At 44.3% G+C, this 22,640-nt stretch overlaps 1 protein-coding gene across 5 annotated transcripts in view; it reads right to left on the bottom strand.

The window, feature by feature from the left end:
* htt (huntingtin) overlaps window positions 1-22,640 on the bottom strand; it is a 232,343-nt gene that overhangs the window by 166,413 nt on the left and 43,290 nt on the right. For 4 of the 5 annotated variants that reach the window (XR_005942751.1, XM_041185571.1, XM_041185570.1 and 1 more), the window contains exons 8-11: window positions 22,037-22,215; window positions 20,520-20,724; window positions 3,513-3,593; window positions 2,152-2,525 (exon numbers count right to left, since the gene is read on the bottom strand). Coding sequence is in view for 4 of the 5 variants with exons in the window: in XM_041185571.1 (XP_041041505.1) it covers window positions 2,152-2,525; window positions 3,513-3,593; window positions 20,520-20,724; window positions 22,037-22,215 (839 nt within the window). In the remaining variant the exon portion in view is untranslated. The remainder of the gene's footprint in view (window positions 1-2,151; window positions 2,526-3,512; window positions 3,594-20,519; window positions 20,725-22,036; window positions 22,216-22,640) is intronic. The other variant, XM_041185572.1, reaches the window with a different exon arrangement.

Here is a 22,640-nt window from a genome sequence, read left to right on the forward strand (position 1 = left end):
ACAAAGGTGAGAGGCAGGTCAGAAGATTGGACAAAATATTAAGAACAGTAAAGAGAGACTAAAAGGTTAATAAGGCAGGGGAAATTAGAGTATGAGAGAAAGCTAGCTAGAAATATAAAAGATTGTAAGAGTTCCTACAGGTATTTAAAAAAGAAAAGACTAGGAAAAGTGAGTGTGGGTCATCTAGAGTGAGAATCTGGGTAATTAATAATGGAAAATGAGGAAACAGCGGTGAATTGAAACAATATTTTGCATCTGTCTTCACTGTAGAGAATACAAATAAAATCCCGGAAATAAATGTGAATCACTTAAGATCCTGAGGGGACTTGATAGGGTAGAAGATGAAATGACATTTGCCATAGGGGAGACAGTTTAACATTAAAGGGGTCTCCCATTTAAGATGGAAATGAGAAGATTTTTTTTCTGAGGGTTGAGTGTCTATGGAACTCTTCCCCTGAGAGCAGTGATGGCAGGGTCAATGAATATTTTTATGGCAGAGGTAGATAGATTCTTGACTAACAAGAGTCAAAGGTTATTGGGGGGCAGGTGGAATGTGAAGTTGAAGCCACAATCAGGTCAGCCATGAACTTATTGAATGGCGGAGCCAGCACAAGGGGCCAAATGGCCCACTCCTGCTCCTAATTTTTATGTTCCTATTTTATCCACTGTTGGGGGGGGAGGGAAGGAAATGGTGGTGACAGGAAACAGTAAAATCGCACACTATTTTTGTGCTGATATAAGCGATGACATAAGCGGAGAACTAAACACAGAAAATGCTGGAAATGCACAGCAAGTCAGGTGCTGAAATCGGCCAAGAGCTCACGTGTAATAGAATAGCACTTATTTGCTCTCGTTGGAGCGACAGACTTGCCATGTGATTCCAGTGTCTCTCATTTATCTCCAGGACTGTGTTATCTGATGATGAAACAAACTTGTAGAACATCTAATGCAAGTGTAGTCCATTGATGGCCGACAAGCACATTTTGACAGAAATGGTTTGGGAATTTAACTTTAACACCAGGATTAATTTTGCTATCGCTGTCAGCTGTCCATGAAAATTTAGACATTCGTGATATCAGAGCCAGCATGCAGATATTACAAATGTAAAAACCACTGGAGGCAAACAGCATTAAATAAGGCACAACACCTTGAGAAAGCAGAGTGAGAAAAATTATGAAAGAACATACAGCTCGATCAGCAGACACTGTTTCAACAAGATAGATTAGAACTGAATGGAACTAATCCTGGGCAAAGGCAGGGTGCATGAATGTGAGAGCTATATATTCTATTCGACTCTCAAGGCAGCACCAGTCAGTGAGATATGGTCACGGTCACCTTATTAAGAGACAACATTCCTTTTATTTTACGTATTTAGGATTGAGTTTAAAAAGCTTCGCAGCATGCCTCTGAAACAGTTTCAACCTTCTGAAAAACGTTTGCATGCTCAGTGCCCACAAATAAAGATAGAGGATGGTCACTGCAATGTTCAGGAAAATTCAACTTCTCTAAGCATTCAGGCCTGCATGCAGCAGCGGCAATGTGGGCTAGCACCAGGAACCATGCACACCAAGCTCCTGAATTCAATCATGATGCTGTGCAGTAGGGGCATGGCATTTAGTTAGAGTGCAAGTAGGGATGGGGGGGAGCCCATGGTGAGAGGGGGATAAGGGGGCACAGCGAGAGGGGGGGCGCGGCGAGAGGGGGAGGAGTGGGGGGCGCGGCGAGAGGGGGAGGAGTGGGGGGGCGCGGCGAGAGGGGGAGGGCGCGGCGAGAGGGGGAGGAGTGGGGGGCGCGGCGAGAGGGGGAGGGCGCGGCATCGAGAATGATATTGAGCAACAGACAGAAAAATGAGAGGGAGAATGACTTTGGGCCACTCATGCAATTTGTGACCAGCATCAGATTGGTCTTCAGAAGCCTGAAGCTCTCTAAGCCACAGATGGGTCAGAGGGACAATTTTGGAGAGGGGAATTTTAATTTTTTTTAAAGCAATTTCAATGGTTGTGAGCTGCTGACCTTTTCGCTGCGACTAGCTGAGGAACTGGAGGAGAAAGTGGTAGTATCCAAGTCTGAGCCCTCCATGGGGGAGCTGAGAGAGATGTCGGGACCCTCAGTGGAGGACTGGGATCCCCCCTCTGCCCGCTGCACACTTACAAGCTCAGAACTGTCGGACGGGGTCACGGCTGAGTCTGGGCCCTCGGTCGTCTGGGAACTCTCACTGAGTGGCGATATAGCCTGATTGGTCCTGTCGTTCTGGTCTGCGTTGGTGTCTGACTGGATGGTGCTTATCTGACTGGAACTTCGGCTCAGAGCCTCATCAACATCCCCCTCGACTGCCAGGCCAGTCAGGTCTGACATCGCCGAACTATTGAGATCGACAGAGTCTGCAGGCTGGAGGGTATGCTGGGAACGCGGCTGCTGAGTGATGATATCGTGCCCAGTAGAATCTGGCACTGGGCTTGTTGATCCCAAGGTAGAAGCACCCGAAGGTGATGGAACATCGACAGTTCCTTCGCTATTTATTGAACCTAAAAGTGTGGGCAAAAACAATGCATTAGCAAGCACAGATTTCTATTAAATAGTTGTGAAACTAAATAGCAGGGCATAATGGTTCACCAAATGAGCTTATAGGCTTCCTCATTCTATTATGAAATCCAGTGCATAAATGCGGTACATTGACAAATTGTCCAGTGGGAGGATGAGAAGGGTCTAGATTTTGCGCTCAAGTCTTTGCAGTGGGACATGAACCTGAACCTTGATGGCGATACAAATACTTAAACAAAGTACTTAACAGAACAATTGCAAACTGTGGCCCTGAATTTCCATGGGAATGTAACGATCGCTAGCTGTCAGTTCAGTGGGAAATTGGATCAAGTGGCTGCCACTGCCACATCTCTAGCAGTTCTGCTAATCTCCCGCTGAGGTCACAGTAGTTCAGGACAAACGCCCTGGAGAAAACTCAGGGCTTCTGTTTACCCAGAACTCAAGCTGTACCGGAGGAGAGCATTTTCCAGCTATACGGTACAGGTTAAATGTTTGTGTGGTTACGGAACTGTTTGTTATTAGTGGGTGGGAGTAAACTTAGTGACAATACAGACATGTATTTACAACAGCAGAACAGGGTAGCAGGGTCATTTGAGACCTCAGGAGTGGTCGTCTCTTCCCTTTTGAAAGTTGCCCTAGGCTCAGCTAAGGGTCCTATGTTCTAAGTTATACACCATGGTTCAACCGTGGAACCAGTGAATTTTCAGTGGTAATGGCAGAAGAACTAGAACCTCAGGGGACAACGGCTGCTTACAGGTGGAGGATCCTTCAGGAAGAGGACTTGTGTTTCCTTTAAGTACACATGAAGGCGGCACGGGAAACTACTTCACGTATTCTTTTCTCCGAGTCATATAGTCCATTGCTCACTGAGGTTCCAAATGGGAGGCTCTTAAGGACAACTGAAGAGGAAAGTGCAGAAACTTGAGGCATGGAGAAATGAGTAGAGAAGATCTGCCCCCTAGGCTACACACCTGGAAAAGTGGTAGTGCTAACTTCTGACCGGGTCTCTGAATCATCTTCAAGTCCATCCTCTTCTCCAGAAACCATTTTGCCTATTAACACACACAATCGGGTGAAAATGAAGCTCCCAAATGTTAATTTGAAAGAAACATTTCTCGTAAACTGTTGAACAGGTTATTTTGAAGTCCAGAAAGTCATCAAAAACAGATTCCAAATAAACCATCTGAATAGGTACTGTAACTGCCCACTGCTGTACAATTTTAATTTCCTAATGCACTCAAAATTCTATCTATTCATTACTCGCACTGTACAAACACACCCCTCAGACTGTCCATGCAGCTTCCTTACTTTGCAATGTAACGCTCATTTCACTTCCAATAACCATTGTCTCAAACCCTTTCCCTCCCTGCTTAGAAATGTTATTCTAGGTAAAAAATGCGTTTTAAATATAAGTTCTTGCTGTTTTCAATTATATCTTTCCGATATAACCTCAGGGCCTCCCTGATGAATTAATTTTGATGTACAGTCATGGCAAGTCAACATGCAAGTGTACAGTGGTGTCCCCCAGGGTTTGGTATTCAGGCCATTACTCTTTCTAAAATGACCTCCAATGGGTGTGCAGGAAATAATTTCAAAGTCTGCAGATAACACAAAACTCAGAAATAGTGAGCAGTGGGGAGGATAGCAACAGACTCCAAGGGAGACAGTCAGGCTGTTGAAATAGGCAAACACGTAGCAAATGAATTTTAACACAGAAGTGTGAACTGATTCATTTTGTTAAGAAAAAATGAGGAGGAGCAATATAAGCTAAATTGTACAATTTTAAAAGGGGTAAGGTGGGTGTCTGCACACAAATCTTTGAAGATGGCAGGGCAAGTTGTGACAGTTGTTAAAAAGGCATAAAGGGTCCTTAGATTTAAAAACAGAAACTCAAAGAGTATAAATGCAAGGACGGCTACGCTGAACCTTTTTACAACAATGGTTTGGCCCCAGCTGAAGCAATGTATCAATTCTGGGGCCACATTTTAGGATGGATGTCAAGGTCTGAGAGGGTGCAGAAGAGATTTATGATGAATGAGGGACTTCAGTTATGAGGAGCGACCAGAAAAGGTGGCATTGTTCTCCTTAGAGCAGAGACGGTTATATACTTGAAATGAAGAAATGTGAAGGTCTATAGCAAAAGAGCAGAGCAGTGGAACTAAATGGATAGCTCTTTCAAAAAACCAGCAAAGACACAATGGGCTGAATGGCCTCAGTCTGTGCTGCACCATTCTATGGCAGCTAATTTGCATGCAGTGAGGTCCCAGAATCAACATGCAAGATAAATGGCAAGTTAATGTGTTCCTGGTGGTGCTGGTTGACAGATGAATGTTAGCCAGAGAAACACTCTGAGCATCACTGAACTGGGTGGGAAGAGGAGGCCTCTGAAGGAGGAACATCGGACACCGCAGAATTTCCTCAGTACTGCACTGAATGTCAGCCTTGATTATGCACACAGAACCCAGGTTGAAGCATTAAATGTGCAAGCTCTTTCCTTTACAGTGAGAATGCTGCAATTGAGCTAAGCTGATATCTACTTTAGCACAAAATAATTTAAAACTTAGCTTCTATCATACAATACATGGCATTTAGCAGGAAAACAGGCTATTTGCCCAACACGTCCATGCCAATGTTTATGCGTCACATGAGTCTTCTTCCCCTAGTTCATCTAATCTCATCCACTTATCCTTCTATCCCTTTCATCCTTGTGTGTTTCCCTATCCACCCCTTAAATGCTTCAAAGTTATTCGCCTCAACTACTTCCTGTGGTAGCGAGTTCCACATTCTCACCATCCTCTGGGTATGGGAGTTTCCCCTGAATTCCCTATTAAATTTATTAGTGCCTATTGTTATGGCCCCTGGTTCTGATCTCCCCCCACAAGTGGAAACATTTTTGCATCTACCCAACTTTTCATAACCTTAAAGACTTCAGTCTTTCCTACGGACAAGAGCCCTAAACTGTTTCAAAGCACTTTGCATGCAAGTAAGCACTTTGAAGTGGACTGACTAACACAACACCACAAGATATAGGAGGACTAATAGACACATAGCCCATCAAATCTGCTCTGCCATTCAATACAATCATGGCTGATCTTGGGCATCAACTCCATTTTCTCACCCACTCCCCATATCCCTTAATGCCCTGAGACACCAAAAATCTGTCTATGCCAGCCTAACTTAGGCAAATTCTTGGTGTAATGCTGAAGTGTCCACAATAGTTTTGAAAGATACTCAATGCTGAACTATTGATCTTGCCACAACCTCATCCAGCACTCAATTTAATTTCAAAATAACTAAAAGTCAAAATAATATAAAAATGAAATGCACAAGTAAAAATCAATATGGCACCAAGTCAAACTGCACTGTAGCGTCATTATTATTATAATAGAGTTGAGCATCGCAATCCATTTGGCAGGAAAACAGTGTCTCATGACAGCAGCTTCCTCCTAGTCACTCAGTGTGCAGTTGTTTATCACAGCACTGTCATTTAATACATTTTAGCAATTAGCTGAATTGAATACTTGGTGCAGCTCCTAAACAAATGTACTTTTTGTAAACATATAAAAGTGGCAGCCATGCTCCTAAAACACGCAGCATTCCACATGGTGTGCCATGATTCAACAGGTACATAACTCCTCATCCAACAAACTTGTAATCTTTGACAAACCATCAGGAAGTGGAACAGAGAAAGAGGTGAGGGTGAGGTGGGGTAGGCAGGGGGAGTGCAGAGCAGCGAAATTATATCGTGATTATCACTTCTCCAAAACACCATAATGCACTTTTATTATTACTCTGAAGTGCATTCACTGAAAGAAAAAGAACCCAATTTACCAAGTTTCTTATTAGCTCTGACAAACAGTGCTGGGTAAATTGGCATTTATTGTTCGTCATTAGTTGCTCTGAGTGGGTGCTGCAATGAACTGTGTGCAAGTAATGGCTTATGAATACTAAAGGCTACTGCAACTCAAAGCCGACAAAGTGTTCCCTTTGGAATCAGTCACTTTTGATGACAGTCCACACTGAGCATCTGGTTCCATAACCAAGGTTATAGCTATTGGGGGATCTGGAGTATCACTACAAATGTAATGCATACACAGTGACAGTCTTTCTTTACTCAAAATATGGGTTTACTGTAGGCTGAGTCAGTCCTTACCGAACATAGTTAATAAGTTTTTATCACGCCCAGTTGTCTTCAGTAATCTAAAGCAGTGTTGTCACTAGGATATTGGTACCATTAAGCTACACAAAACTCACATTTAATCAGAGGACTTTAATATCGCATAGGGCATAAATCCTATAACTAAAATTCTTACATCAAGACCAGCATATTGACGCAACTCTCAGAACCAGAGCAAGTGGAAAGCGTAAAATTTGTAATCTTAATTTTGGGCATTTTGAAATGTGAAAATTTTACCCACCTTTACACAAGATTTAATGAAATCCTAGTGCAGAAACACACAGTATGTTACACATTTGTAAGGTAGCTAAAGGACAGAAGGAAGAATGGAACAACTAGGAATTCACAGCTCAATAACAGATATTGTAAGCATTGTGGATAGTCACCTTTCGGCTTCCTGAGGATAACAGGACTGCAAGGAGAAGCCCCTCCAGCTGCATGCAACAGAATAGAACAAGAAAAAGGATAGAAGAAATATCATGCCATAAAGATCGTCTGCAACCCATACTTATCTCAAAAAGGTAATCCATACAAAACATATTTAAAAGAAATTCAGAGAGAAATCACTTTGTAAATTACCCCTGCATTCAGAATGGAAATACTGCTATCAAATTCTGATTTATAGGTGCTAGGTGCCTCAATCTCAGAAACTGGAATGTCCTACAATTTTCCCTCAGACTGTTCAACCTATTCACAGCCCAGGTAAGCCATCTGACAGCCCAAGAATTTCTACTCATAACACACAGCTACTTGCTGTTGCAGTACGATAAAATTTCAACAGAAGCAGCAACATCCTGAGTGGTGATCAATCAATCAGGTCTTGTGACATAGTGGCTAGCATCCCTGCCTCTGAGCTAGAAGCTCCGGATTCGAGTCCCGCTCCAGAATTTGAAGGCCGCGGAAGGTGCGTTCATTTACAAGACCAAAATATGATTATCGACCTGCAAGTGCTTCCAGGCGGAAAGTGCAGGCAGGTGGTAAGAGCAGGAGTGTCTCCTGGTTGGCCATGCTTGATGCGAAATGGTGCCCCTCAAACTAAAGGCCAACCTGCTCTTGGAAAACTAGCCACGCACAGATGTAAGCAAGTGCTTCGTCTGTCTCGTGTGCCATTAAGCACAGGAGATAACCATGGAAGGATTAATCAATCAACTGTACCCAACACACAAGGCATGAGAGCAACTGCCTTCTTCCAAAAGATTGCAAGTGTCAAATCCAAAACTATCCGTTACTAATATGAACCAATATATCAGGAGATGCAACTGGAGGAATTTAGCCAAGTAGAGAGGTGAGGGAGAAGGGACTTAGTTGATGCATGCAAGATGATAGAAAAGGGGAAAATCTAGGATATTACCTCATGTTAAATTAAGACAATCTAACATGGGCGCACGACTGGTTGATTCTTAACTGCACTCTGAAAAAAACCTAACAAGCCACTCAGTTTTACCAGGCCACTACAGAAAAGTTGAAAAAGAATAGAACGGAACAGACCACATAGAATCGACCTGCGCATCCAAAACGACAACAGCACACCCTGCCCAGTCAAAACTGCAAAGTCCTCATCATTAACATTGGGGGATTGTGCCAAAATTGGGGGAGCTGCCCCACAGGCAAGTCAAGCATCAGCCTGAAATAGTTATATTCACCAAAGGATACTTTAGAGTCAATATCCCGGACACCTCCATCACCAACCTGGGGCGTGTGATGTTTCCATCAGCAGGGCAGACCCACATGAGGTGGTGGCACAGTGGTACACAGTAAGCAGAGATTGCCCTGGGAGTCCTCAACATTGACAATGAACCCTGTGAAGTCTCATTAATAAGATCAAACATGGGCAAGGAAACCTCCTGCTGATCACCACCCTCAGCTCCCTCAGCTGATGAACCAGTGCACCTCAATGTTGAGGTTGCATAGGCACAGAATATGCTCTGGGTAGGAGACTTCAATGTCCATCACCAAGTGTGGCTTAACAGCACCACGACTGACCAAGCTGGCTGAGTCTTATAGGAATATCTCCCAGACTGGGCCTGTGCCAAGTGGTGAGGGAACCAACAAGAGGGAAAACTCTGTTCAACGACACCTTCACCAATCTACTTGTCACAGATGCATCTTTCCATAACAGAATTGGTAGGAGTGATGACCACACAGTCCTTGCGGAGGTGAAGTCCACACCAAACTGTTTGTGTCGTGTGGCACTACAACTAAAAGATTCAGAACAGATTTAGTAACTCAAAACTGGGTATCCATGAGGTTCTGTGGGCCATCAGCAGCAGATTTGTATTCAGCCACAATCTGTAACCTCACATCCCAGCTTATCCCTCACTTGACTATCATCGTCAAGCCAGGGAATCAACCCTGGTTCAATGAGCAGTGCAGAAAAGCATGCCGGGAGCAACACCAGGCATACCAAAAACAAGGTGCCAACCTGGTGAAACTACACTGCAGGACTACTTGCATGTCAAACAGCAGAAGTGGCATACAATAGTCAGAGCTAAGTGATCCCACAACCAATGGGTCAGGACAAAGTTCTGCAGTGTGGGCAATGAAACAACTAACAGAAGGAGGAAGCTGTACAAATAACCTCATCCTGAATGATGGGGGAGCCGAACACATCAATGCAAATGACAAGACTGAACAATCTTCGGCCAGAAGGGCCAAGTGGATGATCCATCACGGCCTCCGCCTAAGGTCCCCAGCATTACAGATGAGTGTCTTCAGCCAATTCAATTCACCATGTGATATCAAGAAGTGGCTGAGGGCACTGGAAAGGCTATGGGCCCTGACAAATTAGTGGCAATAGGACCGAAAACATGTGCTCCTAAAACTAGGACTAGCCACGTTCCCTAGCCAAGCTGTTCCAGTACAGCTATAACATTGGCATCAGTTATGTCTTGTCCACAAATCCGGTCAATCACCATCCCATCAGTCTACCCTCACTCGTCAGTCAAATGATGGAAAGTGTCGTCAACAGTGCCACAAAGTGGCACTTGCTCATCAATGCTCACTTTGGATTCAGCTCCTGACCTCATTGCAGCCTTGGTCCAAACATGGACAAAAAAAGCTGAATTCAAGAGGTGACGTGAGAGTGACTGTCCTTGATATCAAGGCAACATTGGACCGAGTGTGGCATCAAGAAACCCTAGCAAAACTGAAATCAATGGGAATCGAGGGAAAATTCTCCACTGGTTGGAGTCATACCCAGCACAAAGGAGGATGGTTGTGGTGGTTGGAGGCCAAATGTCTCAGCCCCAGGACATCACTGCAGGTGTTCTAGGCCCAATCCTCTTCAACTGCTTCATCCATGACCTATCCTCCATCGTAAGGTCAGAAATGCAGAAATGGGGATGTTTGAAGATGATTGCACAATACTCAGTAATACTCACGACTTCAATTATTGAAGCAATACATGTCCATATGCAGCAAGGCCTGCAGAACATGAAGCTTGGGCTGATAAGCAGCAAGTAACATTCTTACCACACAAGTGCCAGGCAATGTCCATCTCCAACAATAGAGAATCTGACCATCTCCCCTTGACATTCAAGGCATTACCATCATTGAATCCCACACTCAACATCCTGAGGGTTACAACTGATCAAAATCTGACTGGACCAGCCTATAAATACTGTGGCTACAAGAGCAGGTTGGAGGCTGGGAATTATGCAGCAAGTCACTCACCTCCTGACTCCCCAAAGCCTGTCCACCATCAACAAGGCACAAGTCAGGAGTGTGAAGGAATATTATTCACCTTGTCTGGAAGAATGTGGCTCCAACAACACAAGAAGCTGGACACCATCCAGGACAAAGTAACTCGCTTGATTGGAACCCCATTCATCACCTTAAACATTCACTCCCTCCACCACCAATCCAGAGTGGCAGCAGTGTATACCATATACAAGTTACACTGCAGCATCGCACCAAGTCTCCTTTGACAGCACCTTCCCAACCCATGACCTCTACTAGAAGGACAAGGGTAGCAGACGCAAGGGAACATTGACTTGGAACTATATTCCCAATCCTTCACTGTCGCTGGGTCAAAACCCTGGAACTCCCTGCCTGACAGCACTGTGGGTGTACTTGCACTGGATGAACTGCAGCCGTTCAAAGCAGCAGCTCATTGCCCCCAGCTCAAGGGCAATTAGGGATGGGCTCAACTATACTCAGCTTACCAGTGACACTCAAAGCCCATGAAAGAGTAAAAAAAAGATTCAAACTAGGCAGGAGAAAAAGTTAATTTGAAGGCAGCTGTCAGGGAAGGTATTCACACAGAAAGTGTGATTGGCACATGGAATGAGACCATAGCAGGGAATTGGAGGCATAAAGGCCACAAACTGATTAAGGAGCAGCTAGATGCTTCAAGCACGAGACAGAACTGCCTATCTTTCCCATCTCTCTTGGGTAAGTATTCTGCAGTTAATCCTAATTTGTACTTCTAATTAGTCCCACCAGTGACAGATCTGTAGCCGTACTACAGACGCACTTCCAGGTGCTCTTTTTAGACCCAAACCAAATGTGAAAGGGTAAAATCTGTCACTGTAATTCTGGGCACTTTCACCACAGTTGCCATTTTACTCTTCATTACACTGCTGAAATCCTAGCGACAGCAATGAACAGCAGTTTACACATTGGCCAGAATGGTTAATTCTATTCAGGCCCAACAAATGAGACACTATGTTAAATGCACAGGGGTGCTGGAGAGGTTCTTCACTTAAACTCTACCTAATCTCTACCATAAGATGGCAGCAAACACTCTATAAACAGTGAAAACGGCACATGCACACAATTTGAAAGTAAATATCGAGATTAAATGAATGGACAATTCTATGTCAAATGCTCAGTATGCACCTGGGAGAAGAACACAATGCAAATGGCATTACATCATTGTTGGTCCTTTCCTCAATAGATATTTATAATAGAAAAGAGGGGCAAGAATTGATAAACTAATCCAACTTAGCACGAATGCAATGGCTTGTCCGGATGGATTACTTCCACATATATTACAAAATGCTAGGGAGGACATGGCAGCAGACACACGGCAGCAGACACACGGCAGCAGACACACGGCAGCAGACACACGGCAGCAGACACACGGCAGCAGACACACGGCAGCAGACACACGGCAGCAGACACACGGCAGCAGACACACGGCAGCAGACACACGGCAGCAGACACACGGCAGCAGACACACGGCAGCAGACACACGGCAGCAGACACCACGGCAGCAGACACACGGCAGCAGACACACGCAGCAGGCAGCAGACACACGGCAGCAGACACACGGCAGCAGACACACGGCAGCAGACACACGGCAGCAGACACACGGCAGCAGACACACGGCAGCAGACACACGGCAGCAGACACATGGCAGCAGACACAGGGCAGCAGACACACGGCAGCAGACACATGGCAGCAGACACATGGCAGCAGACACACGGCAGCAGACACACGGCAGCAGACACACGGCAGCAGACACACGGCAGCAGACACACGGCAGCAGACACACGGCAGCAGACACACGGCAGCAGACACACGGCAGCAGACACACGGCAGCAGACACACGGCAGCAGACACACGGCAGCAGACACATGCGCACACAAAATTCATTAGAAAAGAGAATTAGTGTCAGAGGGCTGGCTAAACATTTTGCAATTCCTTCATATAAAAAGGGAGATAGAACAAGCCCAGGGAACTATAGACCAATTAGCTTAGCAGCAGTGGTAGGAAAGATAATGGAGTGCTTACTCAAAGATATGATAGCAAAACACCTAGAAACTGAAAATATAATAAAGGATAGTCAGCACGATTTCAAAATAGAAGCTCGTGTTAGGCCAACTGTATTCAACTCTTTATAGTGATAGAAAGTGTAGGTAACAGAAATGCAGTAGCTGCAATATGTTTGGTTTTCTAAAAGGCCTTCATTAAGGTAATGCATGGAAAACTCATGATGAAGGGCGGACACACAGAGTCAGGTGGCAAGTAGCAGAATGGATAGCAAGCTGGCCACAAAACAGAAAACTGGGAGTAGGAATTAAGGGTAGCTATTCAGATTGGTCAATGGTGATCTACCAGAATTGGCACTGTGTCCACTCACTCAGAAATTAGAAGTTCAATTTCAAAATTTGCAAATGACACAGAAGTGTGTGTGGGGGCGGTGATGTAATACGGGGAAGACGGTGACATACTGATAAAGTTTCCGGACTAGTAATCCAGCACACCAGGCTAAAACTCTGGCACATGGGTTCAAATCCCACCATAGCAGCTGGTGCTATTTAAGTTCAATTTTTAAAAACCTGGAATTTAAAGCTAGTCTCAGTAATGGTGACCATGAAACTATCATCTACTGTTGTAAAAAACTCATCTGGCTCACTGATGTTCCTTAGGGAACGAAATCTGCCATCCTTACCTAGTCTGGCCTGCACGTGACTCCAGACCCACAGCAACGTAGTTGACTTTTAACTGCCCTCTGAAATGCCTAGCAAGCCACTCAGTTCAAGGGCAATGAGGGATGGACAACAAATGCTGGACTTGCCAGTGACAACCACATCCCATGAAAGAATAAAGAGAAAAAGAAATCACAGAAAACAACCGCAACAAAATGCAGGAAATAAATTAAATTACATTTAATTTAATTAATAAATCATGGAATTGAAGGCTAGTCACAGCAAGCCACTCAGTGCTACCAAAATGTTAGAGGAAAGTCGAATGCCAGATGGGCTGCAGCAGTTCAAGAAGACAGCTCGACACCACCTTCGCAGGGGCGATTAGCAATGGGCAACAAATGCTGGCTTTCCCAGCAACACACGCACCCCATGAAAGCAAAATAAAGGTAAGTGCAGAGAAGATATTTCTACTTGAGGCTGAGGCCAGAAATAAGGGCCATCAATATAAGGTGGTCACTAATAAATCCAACAGGGAATTGGAGAATTTTTTTTTAAACCCAGGGAGTGATGAGAATGAGGAACTCCATACCACAGAGAGCGGCTGAAGCAACTACATAGGATGCATTTAAGGGAAAGCTAGATAGACACAAAGGAGAAAGAAATAGAAGGATATGCTGAAGGATGCATAGACGAGTAAGGGTGAGAAGAAACACCTACAGAACATAAACACTGACATGGAATCGTTGGGTCGAATGGTCTGCTTGTATGTTACTGATATAATGTGATGCTTCACCATCTGAAAAAGCAAATATTGGCTTGACTTTGAAACGTAACAAGGGCATTAACGGTCTCTTCTTCAATCATTGGTGACCAACTGCTGGCACTGGGTGCTTACACAATAGTCACTAGACAATCTATAGCCAGAAAACGAAAGCAGTCTTCAAGACTTCTAAACAGCAGTGTACAAGCATGTGTTTCCCTGGTAAGCTGACAATCTGAAATCATAGCTATGTCAAACTGGACAGTACTCCATCACACTCTTCATTTGTGCCTTGTCGATGGTGGACTGGCTTTGGGGAGCCAGGAGTTAAATTACTCGCTGCATGATTCCGAGCCTCTGACCTCCTCCTGTAACCACAGTATTTACACAGCTGGTCCAGTTCAGTTTCTAGTCAATGTTATCCCCAGGCCGTTGATAGCGGGGATTCTGTGATGGTAATGCTATTGAATATCAAAGGGAAATGCATAGGGTCTCTTTTTTTTTTAAATTCATTCACGGGATATGGGTTTCGCTGGCTGGGCCAGCATTTATTGCCCATCCATCGTTGCCCTTGAGAAGGTGGTGGTGAGGTGCCTTCTTGAACCGCTGCAGTCCATGTGGTGTAGATACACCTACAGTGCTGTCAGGGAAGAAGTTCCAGGATTTGAACCCAGCAACAATGAAGGAATGACGATATGTTTCCAAGTCAGGATGGTGAGTGACTTGGATGGGAACTTCCAGGTGGTGGTGTACCCATCTATCTGCTGCCCTTTGTCCTTTTAGGTGCTAGCGGTCATGGGTTTGGAAGGTGCTGTCGAAGGAGCCTCGATGGATTCCTACAATGCATCTTGTAAATGGTACACACTGCTGCTACTGTGCATCGGTGTTGGAGGGAGTGAATGTTTGTGAGTGGGGTGCCAATCAAGCAGGCTGCTTTGTCCTGGATGGTGTCAAGCTTCTTGAGAGTTGTGGGAGTTGCACTCATCCAGACAAATGGGGAGTATTCCATCTCACTTCTGACTTGTGTCTTGTAGATGGTGGACAGGCCTTGGGGAGTCAGGAGGTGAATTACTCGTCGCATGACCTGCTCTTGTAGCCACAGTATATATATGGCTAGTCCAGTTCAGTTTGTGGTCAATGCTAACCGTCTGGAAGGTGATAGTGGGGAATTCAGTGATGGTAATGTCACTGAACGTCAAGGGGCAATGGTTAGATTCTCTTTTTTTCGAGATGGTTATTGACTGACACTTGAGGTGCGAATGTTATTTGCCACTTGTCAGCCCAAGCCTAGATATTACCCAAGCCTAGATATTACCCAGGTCTTGCTGCATTCGGGCATGGACTGCTTCAGTATCTGAGGAGTCATGATTGGTGTTGAACATTGTGCAATCATCAGCAAACATCCCCACTTCTCACCTTATGATGAAAGGAAGGTCACTGACGAAGCAACTGAAGATTGTGGGCGAGGACATTACCCTAAGGAACTCCTGCAGTGATGTGTTGGGACAGAGATGACTGACCTCCAGCAACCATAATCATCTTCCTTTGTGCTAGGTATGATTCCAACTAGCGGAGAGTTTTCCCCGATTCCCACTGACTCCAGTTTTGTTAGGGCTCCTTGATGCCACACTGTCAAATGCGGCCTTGATGTCAAGGGCAGTCATTCTCACCTCACCTTGGGAGTTCAGCTCTTTTGTCCATGTTTAAACCAAGGCGAAAATGAGGTCAGGAGCTGTGTGGCCATGGCGAAACACAAACTGGATGTCAGTAAGCAGGTTATTGCCAAGCAAGTGCTGTTTGATAGCAATGTTGATGACTCCTTTCATTACTGATAATGGAGAGTAGACTGATGGGGCGATAATTGGCTGGGTTGGATTTGCCCTGCTTGTTGTGTACAGGACACAGCTGGGCAATTTTCCACATAGCTGGGTGGATGCCAGTGCTGTTGCTGTACTGGAACAGCTTGGCTAGGGGTGCGGCAAGATCTGGAGCACAAGTCTTCAGTACTATTGCCAGAATATTGTCAGGGCCCATAGCTTTTGCACTATTCAGTGCCTTCAGCCGTTTCTTGATATCACATGGAGTGAATCGAATTGGCTGAAGAATGGCATCTATGATACTGGGAGTCTCCAGAAGAGGCCAAGATGAATAATCCACCCTGAACTTCTGGCTGAAGATTGTTGCAAATGCTTCAGCCTTATCTTTTACACTGATGTGTTGGCTCCCCCATCATTGAGGATGGGCATACTTGTGGAGCCTCCTCCTCCAGTGAGTTGTTTAATTGTCCACCGCCATTCACGACTGGATGTAGCAGGACTGCAGAGCTTAGATCTGATCCATTGGTTGTGGGATCATTTAGCTCCATCTTTCACTTGCTGCTTATGCTGTTTGGCACACTAGTCCTTTGTTATAACTTCACCAGGTTGACGCCTCATGTTTAGGTATGTCTGGTGCTGCCTCTGGCATGCCCTTCTGCACTCTTCATTGAACCAGGGTTGATCCCCTCACCTGATGGTAATGGTAGAGTTGGGGATATGCCATGAGTTTACAGATTGTGTTCCAGTACAATTCTCCTGCTGCTGATGGCCCACAGCACCTCATGGATGCCCAGTCTTCAGTTGCTGGATCTGTTCGAAATTTATCCCATTTACCATGGTGGTAGTGCTACCCAACACAATGGAGGGTATCCTCAATGTGAAGATGGGACTTTGTCTCCACAACGGCAGTGCGGTGGTCAGTCCTACCAACAGTCTCATGGACAGATGCATCTGTGGCAGGCAGATTGGTGAGGATGAGGTCAAGTATGTTTTTCCATCTTGTTGGTTCCCTCACCACTTACTGCAGACCCAGTCTAACAACTATGTCCTTTCTGACTCAGCCAGCTCAGTCAGTAGTGATGCTACCGAGCCACTCTTAGTGATAGACATTGAAGTGCCCCAGAGTACATTCTGTGCCCTTGCCACCCTCAGTGCTTATGCCAATTGGTGCTCAAAATGGAGGAGCACTGATTCATCAGCTGAGAGAGGGCGGTACATAATAATCAGCAGGAGGTTTCCTTGCCCATGTTTGACCTGATAACATGAAACTTCATGGGGTCCAGAGTCAATGCGGAGGACTCTCAGTGTAGTTCCCTACCAACTGTATACTATTGGTGAAAGGTGGTGTCTGGGACATTCCCTGTAAGATACGATTCCATGAGGATGACTATGTCAGGCTGTTACTTGACTAGTCTGTGAGGCAGCGCTCCCAATTTTGGCACTAGCCCCCAGATGTTAGTAAGGAGGACTTTGCAGGGTCAACAGGGCTGAGATTGCTGTTGTTGTTTCCAGTGCCTAGGTCAATGCCAGGTGGTCCGTCCGGTTTTATTCCTTTTTTTGCGAGCCATTTCTGTCAACCAAATTGCTGTGGGTCTGGAGTCACATGTAAGCCAGACCAGGTAAGGATAGTGGATTTCCTTCCCTAAAGGACATTAGTGGGATTCAAACCCGCGTCCCCATGACATTACTCTCGGTGGATTGCCAGTCCAGCGACAATACTACTACTATGTCATTGCCTCCCCGGCACTTGTGTATCATGAATGTTACTTGCCATTCATCACCCCTAGCCTTGATGATCTCGAGATCATTCAGCATGCAGGTACGGACTGCTTCAGGATCTGAGGAGTTACTAATGGTACAGTATATCAGCAGACACCCCCCACTTCTAACCTTATGTTGAAGGGGAGATCATTGATGAAGTAGCTGAAGGTGCTTAAGCCTAGGGCACTACCGTAAGGAACACCTGCAGTGATGTCCTGGGGCTGAGATAACTGACCTCCAACAACCATAGCCATCTTCCTTTGTGCTAGGTAAGACTCCAACCAATGGAGAATGTTCCCCCGATTCCCAATGGCTTCAATTTTTCCAGAGCTCCTTGATCCCACACTCAGTTAAATGCTGCCTTGATGTCAAGAACAGTCACTCTCACCTCACTTTTTGAATTTGGCCCTTTTGTTCATGTGTGGACCAAGGCATTTAGTCAGTGGTGTTGTGATTTGACTATGACTGCTGCAGATGTTGTTCAGTCAGGCTGATGCATGACTATTTAGTTTTCATTTCCATCAAGTCTTGTAAAATTCTGACAGTCCAGCTCAAGCCCATTAACATAGAAGTAAAAGCCAAGCAATCCCAATTATTTTTCATTTCTAATGAGAAAATTGCTTGCAATGAAAAATTGCTTCAGTTTGCCAAATTGCAAATGCTCCATGTCCATAAAAAAAAACTTTTTTTTTTTACTGTCCATAACAAACTGCACTTAGCAAGCAGAGCAGGAAGCCCTGCCAAGAATCAGGTGCATTACATCACTGCAGACTCCTGGGCATGCAATAAAAGCACAGCAGACTTCATCAGCAGAACTGCAATTACTTACTCTTACCTTTCCAGCATCAGCCACAGGCATTGAAGGCAAGGGCTCAGAATGAAGCATGGCAGCACTCAAATATTTGATAGTGGTTTATCAGTGTCTTACACAGAAACCAGTGGAACCCATCAACACTGAATTACCAAACGGAAAACGAGGGGGGAGAGGAGGAAGGGAAAATTTACACAGCGTGGTGTTAAGATTTGGAATGCACTATCTGAAAAGGCAGTGGAAGCAGATTAAATAATAACTTTTAAAGTGGAATGAAATATATACTTGATGGGGAATATGCGCAGGGCTATAAGAAAAGAGCAGGGGAGTGGGACTGATTGGAAAGCACTTTCAAAGGGATGGCACAGGCATGATGGCAAAAAGTCCACCTCCTATGCCATATGATTCTACAAGGCATAACTTTAAATTTCAGTTTCATAACAGAATAACATTTAACCCTCAGGTTATCAGCAGATCCAGAGATATTTCTATCGCCTGTAGCCACAGGTTTTGTTAACTTTTAGCTCAGCACTGAAAGAATTCTACAATACAGATTCATCTATTACAATATATTACCCAAACATAATAGCATAGAAAGAGGTACACAATTATTGTAAAAAGCATAATAAATTTGTGGAATGTTGATATGGCTATTTAATAAATAACTATGTAGCCTTACTATCCCCATCATAATTCGATTCTACTAGGCCAGTTCATATCCTTCCTATTCTCTTACTTTTGTGCCAATTTTATATCCTCCTCCCTGCCGATTGCTCCTGTAGACACAGTTACGCTCCAGTATCTTGTTCAGAATAAGCATCCCTATGCAAGCTGAGACAGCGGGCAATATAATGACTGTGCTGAAGTTGGTGGTGAGAGGAAGTGAATGCGCACTCGCAGCCAAGCCAGATCCTGTCCTCACCTAATGCCTATACTTACATACTTTCCAGCCAGTGTCACCGGATAGTTCTACCTGATATTCACCCTCTCCCCCTAACCCAGATTTGCTGAACATAACTGTAGCACAGGCAGCAAATCTCTCTCCGGATCTGTGTGCGCCACTGAGTTAAATCAAGCAGAGCTGGTAGCCACTAGACAATTAAACAGCATTAACTCTGCCTTTGCATTGAGTGGTGGAATTAAATTACACTCCTCCCTCCACAAAACTTTCTTAAACCAAGACTCATTATGAAATTCATTCTGCTCTGCTCGAAGGTTGCACCTTAGGCAAATCAGAAACAACATATGAAGAGAATACTCAATGGGAAAGATTTGAAATATAAAATTTAAGCACTCAGGATGATGGGCAGAATTACCTCCTTTTGTGCCGCAGCATTCTAAGATTTTTGGACACATAGCCAAATGGAGGTGTGTGTGTGAATGGAATGTTAATTATTGGAGAGACACCAGATTGTCTGGAAGGCATCTGGGGATCGTAGAGACAGAATAAGTCCCGTTATGCAATGAAGATTGGAAGAGATAAGGGATTAAAGGCTACAGAGAATCCTAATGAGCATTCATGCATGGGGAGCATCCAGTGGGTAATAAACCTAAAATATATTAATTGGCATGTGGACTGAATGATAGAGCTGACTTCACTACTGGACAAGTTAGTATTGACAGCATTTACACAGAAAGTAAAGACACATCGGACTCAGTAGTCAACCATACAAGTACACATTATATTGTTGTACTTTAGGAACTTTCAATATAATTTGGCCCGGGGCTATTCTGAGACATGGAGGTCAGTCTATTCATAGCCTTGATAAGTGCCAATTCTGTAATGATAAGTATTTGATATCAATCTCATGAAGACTTCAGATAATAGATTGTGTTAGCATAATTGTTAATAAGTTATTGATCAGATGTCTCAATATTTCTTGGTCCTTGAATCTGCATCGAAGTGAAGGATAGTAAGCGGCTTAAATTCTAACAGGCACATGCTAATGAGTTCACTGATTTTATTTTACTCTAACAATCACTTTATACTTTTAATCATTAACAAATGGCAATGTGTGAACGGAAGGCAGCCAGTCTCTTAAACCTGTTCCATCATTCGATTAGATCATGATAGAATTGTATCTTTACTCTATCCACCTGTCTTGGTTATCAGCTACAGCTTTGGATCAACACACTGATTTAATTGAGTTATCATGAAAGAAAGAGCAGTTAAACAAACTTCATCAATTGCTAAATGCATCAGTCTACACACACACGCACGCACATGAGCACAAACACAAGCAGACACACAGGATGGAGCATTACTCAGGCGACTTGCCTATCAGTTCCACAATGCTGCCACTGCGAACCCGATTTGAGGTGTCATCACGAGCAATGCTAACTCTAGTAATACTGCTGGGAGTCGTCAGGGCCCGGAGTAGCTCCGGAGGAGGGGTACGGAACAGTTGCTGCAGCATCTCCAAAGCTGCCGTCACCACATTGTGATCCCGGTGTTGAGTGTAGTGTAGTGTCAATTCGTACGCCTGTAACAAAGAAAACAGTAGTCTCAGAGTGCTTGATATCTGGCCACTTTGCAGGCAATGATCCATTAAATGCAGCTTTAAAGGAAAACATTTCTTTCAAAATACTACTGGTAACAAGAGTGCTAAAGACCCACTGTAGGTCCATCAGCCACATGAAAGAGATAAAGAGACAGACTAACGCTGCATGTCTCAGCCTTCATCAGGACACAATTTTCAGCATTTGAAAGTTCTTGACCTTTCTGCAAGCTGGTTTTTGCTTTTTTATTAAAGAAAAACTTGTTTGAATGCAAATTCAAATATAAAACTGAAAGAGTGCCACACTATTGAAGGTGGTCTCTTTCTGATGAGACATTAAACCAAACCCTGGGTGCTCGCCCAGTTAGGTGTAAAATATCCCAAGGCCAAACTTCGAAGACAAGCAGGGGAGTTCTCCTCAGTGTCCTGGCCAATATTTCTCCCTCAACTAACATCGCTAAATTAATTATCCGGTCAGTTACCTCCCTGTTACAGGAGACCTTGAGGGATAACAGATGTACTCCTACATTTTTAAAATTTATTCCTTCTTGGGATGTGAGCACAGCTGCCAAGGCCATCCCTAATTGCCAGTGAACTGAGTGGCTTGCTGGGCCATTTCAGAGGGCTGTTAAGAGTCAGCCACATTGTTGTGGATCTGGAGGCACATGTAGGCCAGACTAGATAAGGTCGGCAGATTTCTTTCCCCAAGGGACATTAATGAACAGATGGGTTTTCAGAACAGTGGTAGTTTCATGGTCGCCATTATTGAGACGAGCTTTCATTTCCAGATTTATTAATTGAATTTAAATTCCACCAGCTGCCATGATGGGATTTGAATCCACATCCCCAGAGCGTTAACCTGGGCCTCTGGATTACCAATTGAGTGACATTACCACTACGCCATAGTCTCCCCCATCTCTTACTGTACATATTTAACAATAAATATAAAAATATATGAAATACGGATGTTGCTAATGGCAATTGTGAGTGTACCTACATCACATGAACTGCAGGAATTCAGGAAGGTGGCCTACCAACACCTTCTGAAGTACAATTAGGGATAGACAATAAATGCTGGCCTTGCCAGTGACGCCCACATCCCGTGAAAGGATAAATTTTTTTTTTTTAAATTGAGAGGGTTAAATCACATGAGATTTTAAGAGAAGATTTACTTGAGGCAATTGAAATGGATAATTATGTTTCATACCAGTGGTAGAATTAAATTTGAGGCATCAAATTTGCACCGTCTTGACCCAAGTGCAATGAACTTCCATCCCATTTGACCCAAATGCAATACCTGTATGAGCTGCTCCAAGGAAGGGGAGATTTCAGCCTCCTTCCGAGTCACACCGAAGCTATCTCGTAGACTAGTGTCCTTCACTTGTTGCCGCAGTAAAGGCATCAGGTACCTCAGGGTTAGCATTACTCCCAAAATAAGTGGAGTGGGTCGGTCTTCTTCCACAGGGACCATAAAGCCTGCAGCAGAAAATAAGCAATCATTTCACTTTTTTTTTTTCCTGTCAACTAAAATCATTTGGCAGAAAGCACGTATACTTATTGCAACTAAGCGAATGTGAAATTATGACAACTGGTTGGCATTGCTTTCATGATGTGGCAAGACAACATTCTATACATGCTGTCATATCAATCCGTAATGAAATGGCATCATCTATTTTTAAAAACTCAGGCAGGCTCAATCCTTTCAAGTTGTGAACATAAGAAACAGGAGCAGGAATAAGCCAATTGGGCCTTCGAATCCGTTCCACCATTGAATAAGATCACAGCCAGTCTTCCAGCTCAACTCCATTTTCTTGTACTGCCCCCATATACCTTAATTTCCCCTTGCGCCAAAGGTCTCAAGAGATTCTTTCTTGAATGTACTTAACCACTGAGCATCCACT

This window comes from Carcharodon carcharias, chromosome 4 (genome assembly GCF_017639515.1).
Source record: "Carcharodon carcharias isolate sCarCar2 chromosome 4, sCarCar2.pri, whole genome shotgun sequence".
NCBI lineage: Eukaryota > Metazoa > Chordata > Chondrichthyes > Lamniformes > Lamnidae > Carcharodon > Carcharodon carcharias.